The sequence below is a fragment of the Scylla paramamosain genome, chromosome 45, assembly GCF_035594125.1.
Source record: "Scylla paramamosain isolate STU-SP2022 chromosome 45, ASM3559412v1, whole genome shotgun sequence".
Taxonomy (NCBI): Eukaryota; Metazoa; Arthropoda; class Malacostraca; order Decapoda; family Portunidae; genus Scylla; species Scylla paramamosain.
The window spans coordinates 6,845,876-6,861,765 of NC_087195.1; the positions used below are offsets into that span (position 1 = coordinate 6,845,876).

Here is a 15,890-nt window from a genome sequence, read left to right on the forward strand (position 1 = left end):
CTCTCTGTAACTTCATCTCAAGTTTCCTTTCTGACCGTTCTATTGCTGCTGTGGTAGACGGTCACTGTTCTTCTCCTAAATCTATTAACAATGGTGTTCCTCAGGGTTCTGTCCTGTCACCCACTCTCTTCTTATTATTCATTAATGATCTTCTAAACCAAACTTCTTGTCCTATCCACTCCTACGCTGATGATACCACCCTGCACTTTTCCACGTCTTTTCATAGACGTCCAACCCTTCAGGAGGTAAACATATCACGCAGGGAAGCCACAGAACGCTTGACTTTTGATCTTTCTAAAATTTCTGATTGGGGCAGAGCAAACTTGGTATTGTTCAATGCCTCAAAAACTCAATTCCTCCATCTATCAACTCGACACAACCTTCCAGACAACTATCCCCTCTTCTTCAATGACACTCAACTGTCCCCCTCTTCTACACTGAACATCCTCGGTCTGTCCGTTACTTATAATCTGAACTGGAAACTTCACATCTCATCTCTAGCTAAAACAGCTTCTATGAAGTTAGGTGTTCTGAGACGTCTCCGCCAGTTTTTCTCACCCCCCAGCTGCTAACTCTGTACAAGGGCCTTATCCGTCCATGTATGGAGTATGCTTCACATGTCTGGGGAGGTTCCACTCATACTGCTCTTCTAGACAGGGTGGAATCAAAAGCTTTTCGTCTCATCAACTCCTCTCCTCTAACTGACTGTCTTCAGCCTCTCTCTCATCGCCGCAATGTTGCATATCTAGCTGTCTTCTACCGCTATTTTCATGCCAACTGCTCTTCTGATCTTGCTAATTGCATGCCTCCCCTCCTTCCGCGGCCTCACTGCACAAGACTTTCTTCTTTCTCTCACCCCTATTCTGTCCACCTCTCTAACACAAGAGTTAACCAGTATTCTCAATCATTCATCCCTTTCTCTGGTAAACTCTGGAACTCCCTGCCTGCTTCTGTATTTCCACCTTCCTATGACTTGAATTCCTTCAAGAGGGAGGTTTCAAGACACTTATCCTTCAATTTTTGACCACTGCTTTGACCCTTTTATGGGACTGGCATTTCAGTGGGCATTTTTTTTTAATCTATTTTTTTTTATTGGATTTTTGTTGCCCTTGGCCAGTGTCCCTCCTACATAAAAAAAAAAATAAATAATAGTAGTAAAAATCAAAATAGCTGATCCGAGACACTTCAAAATACAGAAAAAACAAGTTATAAGATTACTAGAAACACTTTCAGTACAAGAAAAGTAATAACAGTAGCCTTGATAGTAGTAGTGATAATAGAAATAATGAAAACCAAAAGAACTAGTCCACGACTCTCTAAAACACACACAAAAAAAAACTTGTAAAATTTTTTAGAAACATTTATATACAATAGAAGTAGTAGCAGTAGTGGCAGTAATAGTTATAGTAGAAGTAATAATAGTAAAAACTAAAACCACTGGTGCGAGAATCTATAAAACACCAAAAAATAACTTATAAAATTATTAGAAACATTTATATATAACAGAAGTAGTAGTATTGATAATAACAGTAAAAAGTATTAGTAATAATAGTAAAAATTAAAAGCACAGGTGCGAGAATCTCTAAAAACACTCTCCAAAATCTCCAAAAAAACTACTTATAAAATTACTAGAAACATTTATATACAATAGAAGTAGTAGTATTGACAAAAATAGTAACAGTATTAGTAATAATAGTAGAAATTAAAACCACTGGTGCAAGAATCTCCAAAATACCATCAAACAACTTATAAAATTACTAAAAACACTTATATACAGTAAAAGTGGTAGTATTTACAATAACAGTAATAGTATTAGTAATAATAGTAAAAAGTAAAACAACAACTACATGAATCACCATAACACCAAAAAACATGCCGTAAAATTAGCAAAAACACTTTTCATACAAAATAACTCACAAAAAAGCTACAGAAACAAAAAACGCAATAATAAGAAATAAAAAGTCGCGAAACGTCATCCTACCCTACGGCTTCGAAGATGGCGGCGGTGAGGTTCATCCAGCAGGCTCAGGTACGCGTATTTTTACCCGTTTTTCCACACTTCTAGCCTTTGTCCATGCAGGAAATTCTATGTAGAGATAAACGAACCCCTCAGGAATCAATGGACTTCATGTGAATGCTGGATAACTTTTGGAAGTGGGAGAAAAGTGTGGTTAAGTAAATGAACACAAAAAAAGCCGGCTGAGGGAAGACTTGAATTATAGTTTTATTTATTTGTTTAATGGCGGTGCAGAGCGGGGCGCGGCGGTACAGCACGGGCGCCCTCAAGGATGTGGTGATTGCCAGTGCTGTCAGGACGCCCATGGGATCCTTCAGGTACGTAACTCTCTCTCTCTCTCTCTCTCTCTCTCTCTCTCTCTCTCTCTCTCTCTCTCTCTCTCTCTCTCTCTCTCTCTCTCTCTCTCTCTCTCTCTCTCTTCCTTAGTGATAATTTCCCCCCGCCCCCACACTGGACACAAGCCCCCTCTCTTACCCCCCTACTCTAGTGACCCGTGCCCCGCCCCCCCCCCGCAGGTCCTCTCTGGCGTCCCTGCGCGCCCCTGAGCTGGGAGCCGTGGCGGTGAAGGCAGCGGTGGAGAGGGCAGGCGTGGATCCCAAGGCTGTGCAGGAGGTGAGAGGGAGATGGTTGTGAGAGAGAGAGAGAGAGAGAGAGAGAGAGAGAGAGAGAGAGAGATGAATGAACAAATAGAAAAAAATAAAACACACACACACACACACACACACATGACCTCTGTTCTCTCTTCAGGTGTACATGGGCAACGTGGTGACAGCTGGGTCAGGTCAGGCCCCCACCAGGCAGGTCGCCCTCTTCGCCGGCCTTGACAAGTCCACGCCCTGCACCACTGTCAATAAGGTATGGGTGTGTGTGTGTGTGTGTGTGTGTGTGTGTGTGTGTGTGTGTTTAATCCTCTCCTGGAGAAATAAGTAGTAAGAATTATTCACTTGTAGATTAAAAAGATACAGTAGCTTAAAAATTGTCTGATAACAGATATTGGAGTTTTAAAAAGCCATTGATATTTATACAGCTTTACTTAACCTAACCTAACCCTACCCAGCCTAACCTAACAACCTAACCTAACCTAATCTAACCTAACTTAACCTAACCTAATCTAACCTAACCTAACCTAACCTAACCTAACCTAACCCTACCCAGCCTAACCTAACAACCTAACCTAACCTAACCTAACCTAACCTAACCTAACCTAACCCTACCCAGCCTAACCTAACAACCTAACCTAACCTAATCTAACCTAACTTAACCTAACCTAATCTAACTTAACCTAACCTAACCCAATCCAACCTAACCTAACCCAAGCCAACCTAACTTAACCTAACCCAACCCAACCTGACCCAGCCTAACTTAACCCCACCCCACCCCACTCACTCCCACCCCACCACACCCTACCCCACCACACCCTACCCCACCTCACCTCACCTCATCCCCCCCCCACCTCACCTCACCTCACCTCACCTCACCTCACCATTACAGGTATGCGCGTCAGGTATGAAGTCATTAATGATGGCATCGCAGGCCATCATGTGTGGCAGCCAGGACGTGATGGTGGCTGGAGGGATGGAGAGCATGAGTCAGGTCCCTTACTACATGCCTAGGGGTGACACGGCTTATGGTGGGGTGAATCTGCTGGTGAGTGGCCTGGTGACTGGGGGTGACTTGGTGGGGGGGATGGGGGGATGGATAAACTTGTGGTATCAGTGATTGGGGTGTGAGAGGGTAGGAAATGGGGTTTGTAAGGGGTGTTGGGGTGTTGGGAGGGGTGAATGGGTGGGTATTGGGGTGATGGAGTGAAGGGAGGGGTGAAAAATTAGGTTTCTGAAGGGCTGGAAAGTCTAGGGTGTTTTTTTCTTTGTGTGGTGATGGGAGACCAGGTGTTGGGGTGATGGGGTGACTGGGTGGGTGTTCAGATGATGGGGTCATGGGAGATAGGTGAAATATTGGGTTTGTATAAGGTGAAAGAAAAGTTTGGGGTGACTGACTATGCTGGGGTGATAGGAGAGAGGTGAACAATATTTAGGAGGAATGGGAAAAGGGGCATTTGAAGGAGTGATGTCAGTGATGGGGTGAAGGGAGGGGTGACTGGACAGAGCTGGGGTGAAGGCAGAAGTGGAAAGGGGAGGGTGATAAATTGATTTTGATCATTGAGATGTGAAAAGATTATGATGATAACTCCTCCTCCTCCTCCTCCTCCTCCTCCTCCTCCTCCTCCTCCTCCTCCTTTCCCCACAGGATGGCATAGTGTTTGATGGCCTTACAGATGTGTACAACAAGATTCACATGGGAAATTGTGGAGAGAATACTGCAAAGAAACTCGGCATTACTCGTGACCAGCAGGATGAGTATGGTGTGTGTGTGTGTGTGTGTGTGTGTGTGTGTGTGTGTGTGTGTGTGTGTGTGTATTTATTTATTTATTTGTTTGTTTGTTTGTTTGTTTACATATTTTTCTGTTTTCTTTGCCTTTTTTCTTTTTCTCCAGTTTATTTTGTTTCTTCCTTTCCGTTCTTTCTTTCCTCATTGTGTTCAAGTTCCCTTTTCCTTCTTTTTTATTTCTCTCTCTCTCTCTCTCTCTCTCTCTCTCTCTCTCTCTCTCTCTCTCTCTCTCTCTCTCTCTCTCTCTCTCTCTCTCTCTCTCTCTCTCTCTCTCTCTCTCTCTCTCTCTCTCTCTCTCTTTTCTTTATCTTTCTTATCAAAACTTATTCTCTTTCTGTCACTCTTTCTCGTCCATTTTCCTCGTTCCTTCCTTTCCCTCTTCTCTCCTCCTCTTCTTCCCTTCCTCCCAAACATCTATTTCTCTACCTTCCCTCCCTCCTCATCTCTTCTTGTTTCATCTCTTCTCTTCTCTTCTCCTCTCTTCTCTTCTCTTCTCTTCTCTTCTCTTCTCTTCCCTTCCCTTCCCTTCCCTTCTCTTCTCTTTTCTTCTCTTCTCTTCTCTTCTCTTCTCTTCTCTTCTCTTCTCTTCTCTTCTCTTCTCTTCCCTCCCTTACTACTCTCCCTTTCCCTTCCCTCCCTCACTCCTCCACTCTCTCCCACAGCCTTAGAGAGCTACAGGAGGTCAGCAGAGGCGTGGAAGAGTGGAGCGATGAAGGAGGAGATAGTGGAGGTGACGATAAAGGGGAAGAGAGGGAAACCAGACACAAAAGTAGTGGAAGATGAAGAATATAAAAAAGTTAATTTTGAAAAGTTTAAAAAGTTGGCAACAGTTTTTCAGGTAAGAGAGAGAGAGAGAGAGAGTGAGAGGGAATGGGAGAGAGTGAGAGGGAGGGTTGTTAGAGTGAGGCAGATGAGAGGAATGGGTAGAAATGGTTAAAGAATTAGTAAGAATGGGAATTTTTGTAATTTTTTTTTTAAAGGAATTGGTAATGGTGGTTTTATTGGTGAGTGAGTGGGAGAGGGAATGAGAGAGAGAGAGAGAGAGAGAGAGAGAGAGAGAGAGAGAGAGAGAGAGAGAGAGAATAAAAAGTAAGGAGAGAAAAAGATATAAAAAAGAATAAAAATAATAATAAAAGAATTGATAACAGGAATAAAACATGTAAATCTTTGTACTGTCACCCCATCACCCCCGCATCGCCACCCATAAACCCTACAATCTACCCATCATCACCTTATTACTACCCCACCACCACCCTATCACCACCAATCACCCCATCACCCCCTGTAATCACCCCTGACACCCCTACAGCGCGAGGGGGGGACAGTGACAGCTGGCAACGCATCAACACTGAATGACGGAGCCGCAGCGTGTGTGTTGATGAGTGCGACAGCGGCGGCAGCACATGGCGTCACCCCCCTGGCTAGAGTTATGGGGTTCTGCGATGCTGCCACAGACCCCATTGACTTCCCCATCGCTCCTGCCCTTGCTACACCTAAGGTATGGGTGTGGGGGAGAGGAAGGGGTGTGGAGGGGAGGTAAAGGTGGATGGTGGATGAAAGTGTTAGTAAGGGAGGGGAGATGTGTGGTGGAAGGGAGTGAGGATGTACACACACACACACACACACACACACACACACACACACACACACACACACACACACACACACACACACACACACACACACACACACACACACACACACACACACACACACACACACACACACACACACACACACACACACACACACACACACACACACACACACACACAACCTCACCTAACCTAACCCCCCACCCCTCTACCCACAGCTGCTGGAGATGACGGGGGTGCGAGCAGAGGATGTATCGCTGTGGGAGGTCAATGAAGCCTTCAGTGTTGTGGTGCTGGCCAACATGAAGCTGTGTGACCTCGACCCGGCCAAGGTCAACGTGCATGGCGGTGCTGTCTCCCTCGGCCATCCTATTGGGTCAGTAGGGGTGTGTGTGTGCATGCGTGCGTGCGTGCGTGCATGCGTGCATGTATGCGTGTGTGTGTTCCATTTGAAAATACATAACATTTTTTTGCTCCATTTTTTTTCATTTATTTATTTATTTTTGTTTGTTTGTTTGTTTTGTTTATCAATTGAAGTTCTTACTCTTAAGTGTTTTTTCTGTAGTTTTTTCACATTAGAGTTTCTTCAAGGCTTCCTCAGCCTTCTCCAGCTTTCCTTACCCTCAATAACCATTCTTTGTACTTATCTATTCCCCCAGTCTTCCTCAGCCTTCCTCAGCCTTTGCCAGCCTTCTTTGACCTTCCCACAGCCTTCCTCAGCCTTCCCTAACCTTCCCCAGCCATCTTCGCCCTTCCTCCAGCCTTCTGTACCATCATTATTTTCCTTCAACATTCTATCATCCTTCCCTATTTTAATCTGTCCTTCCCCCATAGTGTATCTCTCTCATCCTTTCTCCAGCTTTTTCTTGCCTTCCCCCCCCCACCCGGTTCTCCCTCACAGGCACTGACACACCTCTTCCCCCTACAGCATGTCTGGGACACGCATTGTGGCACACCTGGCCCATTCCCTTAAGCCTGGCCAGAAGGGGGTGGCTTCCATCTGCAACGGGGGAGGGGGAGCATCCGCCATCATGATAGAGAGGCTGTGAGTCCATGGGAGTGTCTGGAGAGAGAGAGAGAGAGAGAGAGAGAGGAGTATGTGTGTCTGTGTGAGATAGAGAGAGATTATAGAAGGCACACAGACACTTCTGCAAATGCTGTGACTGTCTGTCTGTTGTGGGAGTGTGTATGTGTGTGTGTGTGTGTTTGTGTGTAGTACAATTCAGTAGATAATCTTCCCAATGCATACACACTTACAGACAAGAATTACTAAATATTCATGACTTACATTACTTACGCCATCCATCAGTCAGTCAGCCAATCGGCCAGTCAGTTAGGTACAGAGTGCAACAAAAGTATTCATTGTCACCTTGCTACAGTGTCGTAAAGAGGTTAATGAGAGTGAGACTATTAGCTGTAGCAGGTGTAGTGGCATTACTTGTATGTACTAAAGGTGTACTAAAGGTGTAGCTACTAATTCATCTCATTTGTATGACTTGTATTATTATGTAGATTAATAAAAGTTGTATTTTCTCAAAGGCACATTTTATTCACCTTTCTTGGGGGATAATTCTTACTTTTTTGCACCTTTTTTGTTTCTTCTCTCTTTTTTTCCTTTCCCTTTTATTTAGTATTACTTTTACTGTTTATTTAAAAAGGTATAGTTTGAATTTCACCTCTTTTGGGATAATTCTTAACTTTTATACTTTTTTTCTTTTCTTGTTTATTAGTATTCTTTTCTTCCATTTATTGTTGTTTACATTATTCTTTTTCTTATTTTGTTTATTACTTGTTCTATTTCTTCTTTATCATTCTTCTCTATTATTTCATGTTTATCTTTGTGTATGTGCATTCAATGATTTGCTTAATGGGATTGTAGTGAATAGAAGTCTCTCTCTCTCTCTCTCTCTCTCTCTCTCTCTCTGCCAGAGCCCACCCGAGGAGTGTCAAGGAAGTGCCAACACTCACCCTGTTCACCAAGGAACCCTGCCCCCTGTGTGATGTGGCCCTGGAGGTGAGTGCCGAGTGCCACTCTGATCTTGCTTTGAGTGAGAGTGCCAACTGTGTGTTGAGTGAGTGAGATGTTTGTTGGGGGAGAGTCAGTTATGTGTTGTGAGAGTGCCAGTTTCACTTTCTCCACTATCCTTCCACTCCCTATTCCTATTCATCCTCCTTCCAGTCTCCCACATCCACTCTGTCTCCTCCAGCCATCTTCAGCCTCCCTCACCCACACATCTGCTTTCTTCCAGCCTTCCAACCTTACTGACTCCTTCCTGTCTTCACCCATTATTCCTCCAACCTCTCCCAGCCTCCCATCTGTGTAAATGTAGAAACACACACACACACACACACACACACACACACACACCCTTTCCTCCACCCATAGGTCCTGGCACCGCTGAGGGCACGATTCCAGCTGGAGACTGTGGACATCGAGGAACCGGGCAACGAGAGGTGGCTGGCACTGTACGGCACTGAGATTCCTGTGTTCTTCCTTGAGGGGAAGTACCTCATGAAGCACAGGGCCGACCCAGACCTGCTGGCATTGAAGATTGAGGAGTGGCACAGGTGAGAGGGAGAAGGTGTGTGTGTGTGTGTGTGTCCAGTACTCAAAATGTTTTGCCTTCTCACCACAACTGTTTTCCAAGACCACAGATATCATTAGCTGGGTTTTCAAAAGTGTTTCTACTGTTAATAATGTAGAAATCTTGTTAATCTGTCACTAGAACCATAAATCACCCTTAAAACTAGTGTTACTTCAACTAGACCTTTGGAAAGTAGAGGAGGTGAGGCACAGAACTGTTTCAGAATACAATCCAGAGTGAGTGTGAGAGTGAGTAGTAGTGGTAAAGACATGGGTAGGTGGAGAGAGAGATTGAGACAGAGAAGGGAAGAGTGAATGTGTGAGAGAGAAATAATAGTGAAGATAGTGAGTATTTGTGATGAGAGTGACTGGAGTATGTAAATGTACTGTGCAAGTCTGGAGAGAGAGAGAGAGAGAGAGAGAGAGAGAGCATGAGCAGTAACTAAGATACAAAAATAAATACTATTCATTATCTTCACTTTAGGATACAAAAATACAAATACTTTTCATTATCTTCACTTTAGGATACATAAAATACAAATACTTTTCATTATCTTCACTTTAATTAATTATTCAACATCACAGTCTTAGTAAATAATAACAACAATAATAATATTAATAATAATAATAATCAGTAAAATATTAGAAAATGACAATGTAAGGAGGAACTGTGTCTGTCTGTATGAGTGTAAGTGTGCGGACAGGTAAATTAAAGCTTAATTAATTGCGCAGGTTAATTAGTACACCTTTGTCGTGAGAGAGAGAGAGAGAGAGAGACAGAGAGAGAGAAAATTAAACCAGAAATTTAAAAGTCTATCTCATTTCTGATTGGTTGACGAGTGTTATTCTTGCTGCTGATTGGCTGCTGAGTGTGGCTGGGAGGCACATCATTGGCTGGCTGAGCTTTGGAGGGGACGGGGTTTGCTGTGACTGGCTGTGATTGGTTGAGAGGCAAGGCAGCATGGCTGTGATTGGTCGAGAGGCAAGGCAGCAAGGCAGCTGATTGGACAACGAAGGCTGCAGTGTTGGTGGTCTTTGGTCCTGGAAAGAGAGAGAAAGAGAGAGAAACAAATTATTTTTTCAGATAATTTCAACTGACAATAATAGTTATATATCTAGGTAATCACATATATAATTTACAAAGCCTGTTACTTATTCCATTTGCAAATATCACATTACAGAAGTTATAATGAATAAAATTAATAGTAAAGAAAATAATAATAGAGTAAATATTTGTAAATCTAAATAAATGTTTCTCTCTGCAGTTTGCAACAAGGAAGGCAAGAGTGAAGAGGAGGAAAAGAAGAGGAGGAGAGAGAAGAGGAACAAGAGGAGCAAAACAGGAAAAGAAGAGGAGGAGAGAAGAGAAGAACATGAGGAATTGGAAGAGAGAAGGGAAACAGGAGGAGGAATCAGAAGAGAGAAAAAGGAACTAGGCGAGGCAAGAAGAGAACAGGAGGAGAGAAAAGAAGAGTGTGTGGGTGAGTGAGTGACTGTGGGTTTGTCAGCATATTGTGGGACAGAGAGAGAGAGAGAGAGAGAGAGAGAGAGAGAGAGAGCATGCTAAATAAACACACAAACTATTGCTATTTCACTACTACTACTACTACTACTACTACTACTACTACTACTACTACTACCTCACCTTCATCAGGATAGTGCTCGCAGTTGCTGTAATAGTGAATCAATAGTCATGCCCTGCCCTCCCCCTCCCCCCCTCTGCTCCCCTCTCCCCATGACTCTCCCCCCCTCCCCCCTCCCTCCAAAACCCCCTTGAGAATTTGGGAAACCTGGCCAGAGCCTTCCTATCTCCACTCCTCCTCCTCCTTGGTCTTCCTCCTCCTCTCTCCCTCCTCTAGTGCGTGTGTGTGTATGTGTGTGTATCCGTGGTATGTGGTGGTTGTGTGCCTTCTGTGCATGTACGTGTGTGTGTGCGCGTCTGTGTGTACCTGTGTGCATGTGACTGTGGGGTCTGTGCGTGTGTATCCTCGCTGTGTCTGTTGTGTGCGTCTGACTGTGTGGTCTGTGTATGTTATGACCCCTGTGTGCATTTCTGTGTGTGTCTGTGTGTGTGTATGTGCGTTGCCTGGGTGTGTGTGTGCGCGGGGGTGTAGGAGGGGGAGCGTGGCCATTGAGATAAAGGGGAGAGGGATAGGAGGGCCAGGAAGGGGGTGGATGGGAGGTGGAGGAGGGACAGCCCTTAGTGTGGATAACAGTGACATGGGAGCCATTGCGGGAGGGTGGAGGGGGCCTGGGTGGTGTGTCAGGGTGGTGGTGGTGGTGAGGGGTGGAGCGGGGGGGTGGAATGCTGGGGGGAGGGGGGGCAGGTGCAGGAACACCCCAGCTTCTCCTCTTGCTCTTAGTTTTGTTCCCTGGAAAGAAGATAAATAATAATGTTAGATTTTTTTTTATTTTTGTTTGTTTATTTTTTTATTTATTCATTTTTATTCTGTGTGTATGTCTTACCTATGCTGCTGTAGTCATTATTATCATCGTCATCATCATCATCATCATCTTGTCCAGTCCAGCTATCACTGTCATCTGTGTAAATAAAGATGGATTACACACACACACACACACACACGCACACAATATATGTATATACACACAATATATGTATATATTTCATGTAATTTACTTAAAACAATAAAATCTTCAGTAATATTCTTTTTAATTCTCCCTGAAAATAATATAATGAATAAATTAATTAAATTCTAACATTATTTATTTTCAGCAAGTGTTAAATTATCAAGACATGTGAGAGATTATTAATTAAAAGCTTACCTGTGAGTCAGTTAATTTACTCACCTGGTTAGTCTGAAGCAACAACCACTACTGGTCAGTTAGTAGTAGTAGTAGTAGTAGTAGTAGAAGAAACAATAGAGTAGTAATTTATATTAAGGTTAATATTGTCATGTATATGTATATCCAATTAAATTTAGTGTATAAATCTCATAAGTATACATTTTAATACCTATTGTCTGTCTGTCTGTATGAATACCTGACCTCAAATGTATACTCTTTAATTAACCTGTACTTATAATACAGAATATACATATACATGATGAAGCATAAACCTTAAGACAATTATACATTATACATATCATACAGTGGTGGTAGTGGTGATGGTGGTTGTCAGTGAATTGGTCATGTGGTGACAGTGGCAGGTGATAATGAGACAGGTGAGATGATTATGTGTTTTGGTCAAGGTGAAGTGCTATAGTGACTGATGGTGATGATAGTGTTAGTATTATTGGTCAGGTGATGATACCAAGACAGGTGAAAATGAGTGATAATAATAATGACAGTGAGGCAGGTGATGGTGATAATGATAACAGTAAGTATTAGTATTGGGTGAGGGGTATAACAGTGAATGATGAGGAAGATGGTGACAGGTGATAGTGATAGTGATGGTGTTAGTATGGTTAGTCACAACATACCCTGTGCATTGTATAAATAGTTTAATGATATCAACACAATACATAGGTGAGTTCTGTATGTATACATTCCTATCATACAATATAACCCTTTTTTTAGTGTATTTTATTCATTTTTTTTTGTTATGTTTGTTTGTTATTGTATATTTATTTCCATTATTCACGTCAGTACTCAAACTTTTCGAGATGTAGCTTCTTCTTCTTCTTCTTCTTCTTCTTCTTCTTTTTCTTCTTCATCATCTTCCTATTTATTATAAAGTTCAAGTATTTTTATTTATTTATTTATTATCAGACATTAAGCAAACTATTAATAGATTAACTGCGGTTTTTTTTTAAATTCGGGAGAAAGAACCGAGATTTAAAACACTAAGTCGGCTTGAGCCACGTGGGGGGAGGGAAGGGGAGGGGTGACCTAGTATTGGGGGGAGAGAGAGGTAAGAAGAGGGGCGGGGTGACCTGACCTAACCTAACACCAGCGGTCATGTCACGCCCTCGCCTCGCTGACCTCACCACCACCACCACCACCACCGTTGTAGGTTGGGGGGTGGGGGTGGGGGGTGGTCATAAATAAGAGTTATGGGTTATAGAAGCAAGGAGGGGAGGGAGGGTCATTGTTGGTAGGGGAATGTGGGGGCAAGCTTACCCCGTCCCCCCCTTGTGGTGCTGCATCCCGGGGCCTCGTTGGGGCGAGTGAGGGGGGGTGCAGTGCCATTTTTAGGAGGGGAGGAGGAGGGGGGGCCATAGAAAATTGTAATAACATTTCTAGAGTCAACAATTTTGATGTCAGCGCCTCAAACTGGGGGAGGGGAGAGGGAGAGGGAGAGGGGCCAGTACACCTAAGATCTATTGAGGGGAGAGAGGAGGGGTGCCAACACTTCCGTAGGGGGAGGAGGGGGTCAAGCACACAGAGAGGGGTGGGCAGTGGGGGTCAGGAGGGGCGTTGGACAGAGGGGAAGGGGGCGCCACGTGCTGGCCTCGCCCATTACAGGTTAATAATACTGGCGGTGATGCAACGGCCGGCCTGGGGGAGAGGGAGGGGACGTGGGGAGAGGAGGGCGTGGGAGAGGGGCAGTGGGAGGGGGGAGTCGGTAGGGGTGAGACTCCCCGGGCCGGGAAAAAACTAGAGCGCTATTCGATGTCTCTACCGTATGAAATTGAGCCATTGTGAAGGACAGGGAGGAACCCGCAGCGCGCGCACGCCTCGGATGGCGGCGCGGCGGCGGCGGCGGCGGCGGCGCGCGCAGACAACGTCTAAACAACACACAAAGAAATGTACACACTTGTTGTTATACGAGACACGCATCGAGAGGTTAACAACGACTGGCTATGTACGGCTCCCTATGCACGGCGGGGCGGGGAGAAGGAGGGAGAGCTGGAAGAGGGAGGGAGAGAGCTGAGAGAGGGAGGCAGGGAGGGAGAGAACGCAGAAGGAGCTGGAGAGGAAAGGTGCGACACACACACATATGCGCACACACTCACGCATACACAAACAACCCTATCCCCCTCTCCCTCTCTCTTTGGCATGTGTCACTCACGTACACATCACCATTAGCACGCACACACGCACACAGCCTCCCTGCCTCGCCCCCCCCCCCATCGCCACCCCCGTCCCCCTCTGGAGAAATAATTATTTATCTAATTACATTTCCGAGTCGACGTGTAGAAATGATTCAGGCTTAATGAACTACGGCAATTATCATATTATTATTATTATTATTATTATTATTATTATTATTATGTTTCATCAGCGTGTCAATCACTACAAGGGCCAAACGAAACCAGTATATGTATAAATCATCATTATCATCATTATTAGTCATTATCATTATTCAACAGTTGCCTAACACACGAGGGGTCATTAAATATTCGGCCTAAGGGATTATTATCATTGTCATCATCTTTTTTTTCAAATTTCGCAAGTTTGATACAAAAATATGAAGATTGCGGAGAGAATAGTTAGCGAGAAGCGAGACAGGAAAGGAAGGGATGTGGGTGGTGACTAACAGGGTGTGGCGGCGGCGAGGGGGGGAGGGAGTAGAAGAGTAGATATCACTTAAAACTTACTTATTACTTACACAAAAACATGACCAGCTGCTCACTTCAACTACTTGTAAGCGGAATTTCAAAGCAAACCACGATTTTTTTTATTATTATTTGATTGCAAGACCCGCCAGTTCTTTGCAGGTGAGGTCAGGTTAAGTTATGCTAATCTAGTCTGGCCTAACTTGATCTAAAATGCGTATGGTTAGGTTAGGTCAGGTCATTACAATAACCTAACCTAAACTGACCCTAAAATAAGTTTGGTTAAGTTAGGATGTGATAGGTTAAGTTAGGTTGGGTAACCTGACCTGATCTGGCCTAACCTTGACCCAACATGAGCTTGGTTAGGTCAGATATATTGATCTTACTTCACTGCAGAAAAAAAGTTAAATCAAGTTAGGTTGGTTAGATGAATGGAATGCTGGGTTAGGTTAGGTTAGATAACTTGACCTAACCTGATCTAAACAAATAATCCTATTTTTTTTTTGTAATTTTTTGTTTAATTCGCAGCAAATATTCACTAATTTCTGGAGTCATAACAGCGAACAGCAAACTATAACAGTCATGGAAATTATATTTATGTAAAAGAAGAGTATTCCCGTATATACCTTTTTTATTATTACTATAACGCGGGGGTTCAAAAAACTTTCGTACTTCTTGACGAACATCATCGTACACACACTTTTACTTATTTTTGAGGGAAAAAGGGAGGGACTGCATATAATGTTCCTTGTATCATCATCATCATCATAATAACGCTCAGATCCAAAAGTTTCGTACTTCTTCGCATCATTACTGGACATTACTGTACGTACATTTATATTACCTATAGTGTGTACGTATCTTTTAGGGAATGGGGGAGAAGAGCATATGTGTACATAAACAAGTCTGCAGAAAACACACATGTACACCGCCACACGCACACAGAAAACCGTACACACACACGCACATGTATGTATGTACATACGTAATGAAAACCATCATAACTCCATATTTTTATATTTTCGTATATTTTTAAGCAATCAAAACATCACAAGACTAAAAGTGGGAATATTTTGCTGGGGAGCATGTTTTTATCGAGGGGGGCGCATTTATAAGACAGCGGGAGGCGTGTGGGGGGGGGGCGAGAGGGTGGCGTGGCGGGGGTGGGGGAAAGGAGGGGGCATTCATTAAGGGGATAGTTTGCACCTCTTCTGTTTAACTATTTTTTTTTTTTTTTTTACTTTTCAATCATGCAGCTAAACTTTTCATCATTATTATTTCCCAAACATTCAGCACCATAATTATTTTTCTTCTCTAAGGAGGAGGAGGAGGAGGAGGAGGAGGAAGCTTCATGCAAAAATTATTAATACCGTTTTTATTATCATTATCATTATTATTATTACTTTTGGCAGCGGCGGCAGCAGAGTGGCACTATAATTATATAAACAAGCAAGATAATTTTCCAAAAAACCTTAGGAACTATTTCAAATTACTCTCACTCTCACTCTCACTCACACTTCTAAAAAACAGTACAATTTTGAGCACAGACATGGTTTATGGGAGCTAAGGGAGGAGGAGGAGGAGGAGGAGGAGGAGGAGGAGGAGGAGGAGGAGGAGGAGGAGGAGGAGGAGGAGGAAACATACCTCTCCTAACCTACCCTGACCCATTATCGGAGGTGCCAGGAGGAAGAGGAGGAGGAGGACTAAAGCAGGGAGGTTACAAATTTGAAGCCAGTTAACACAAAAACATTCGGAAAAAACGGTTAGGTTAAGATTATTTTTTTATAGATTTTTAACTTTTTTTTACAATAGTTTGACTTGCACTATGTATAATATGTTGAATAAGA

The 15,890-nt window shown here is 43.5% G+C and overlaps 2 protein-coding genes across 2 annotated transcripts in view; one reads left to right on the plus strand and one right to left on the minus strand.

Moving 5' to 3' along the window:
- The first annotated feature begins 1,972 nt into the window (after positions 1-1,972).
- Positions 1,973-10,143, plus strand: LOC135094510 (acetyl-CoA acetyltransferase, mitochondrial-like). Its single transcript, XM_063994667.1, has 13 exons — positions 1,973-2,029; positions 2,252-2,334; positions 2,533-2,629; positions 2,765-2,872; positions 3,509-3,664; positions 4,265-4,379; positions 5,068-5,243; positions 5,715-5,903; positions 6,219-6,376; positions 6,929-7,045; positions 7,930-8,014; positions 8,387-8,568; positions 9,850-10,143. Exons 1-13 carry the CDS (start codon positions 1,997-1,999, stop codon positions 9,872-9,874), a joined length of 1,524 nt encoding a protein of 507 aa, XP_063850737.1. The 5' UTR covers positions 1,973-1,996; the 3' UTR covers positions 9,875-10,143.
- Positions 9,126-15,890, minus strand: part of LOC135094302 (protein still life, isoform SIF type 1-like) — a 133,189-nt gene continuing 126,424 nt past the window's right edge. Inside the window, 3 exon segments of the mRNA XM_063994297.1 lie at positions 9,126-9,625; positions 10,230-10,956; positions 11,051-11,125. Coding sequence (XP_063850367.1) covers positions 10,235-10,956; positions 11,051-11,125 — 797 coding nt within the window. The 3' untranslated portion in view covers positions 9,126-9,625; positions 10,230-10,234.

What these genes read in the sequence shown, in the direction of transcription:
- LOC135094510 (XM_063994667.1), top strand. Translation starts at nt 1,997, where the DNA reads ATGGCGGCGGTGAGGTTCATCCAGCAGGCTCAG. An exon ending in GGTTCATCCAGCAGGCTCAG is followed by an intron (nt 2,030 to 2,251) that starts GTACGCGTATTT and finishes ATGGCGGTGCAG; the next exon opens with AGCGGGGCGCGGCGGTACAG. An exon ending in TGTGTGATGTGGCCCTGGAG is followed by an intron (nt 8,015 to 8,386) that starts GTGAGTGCCGAG and finishes CTCCACCCATAG; the next exon opens with GTCCTGGCACCGCTGAGGGC.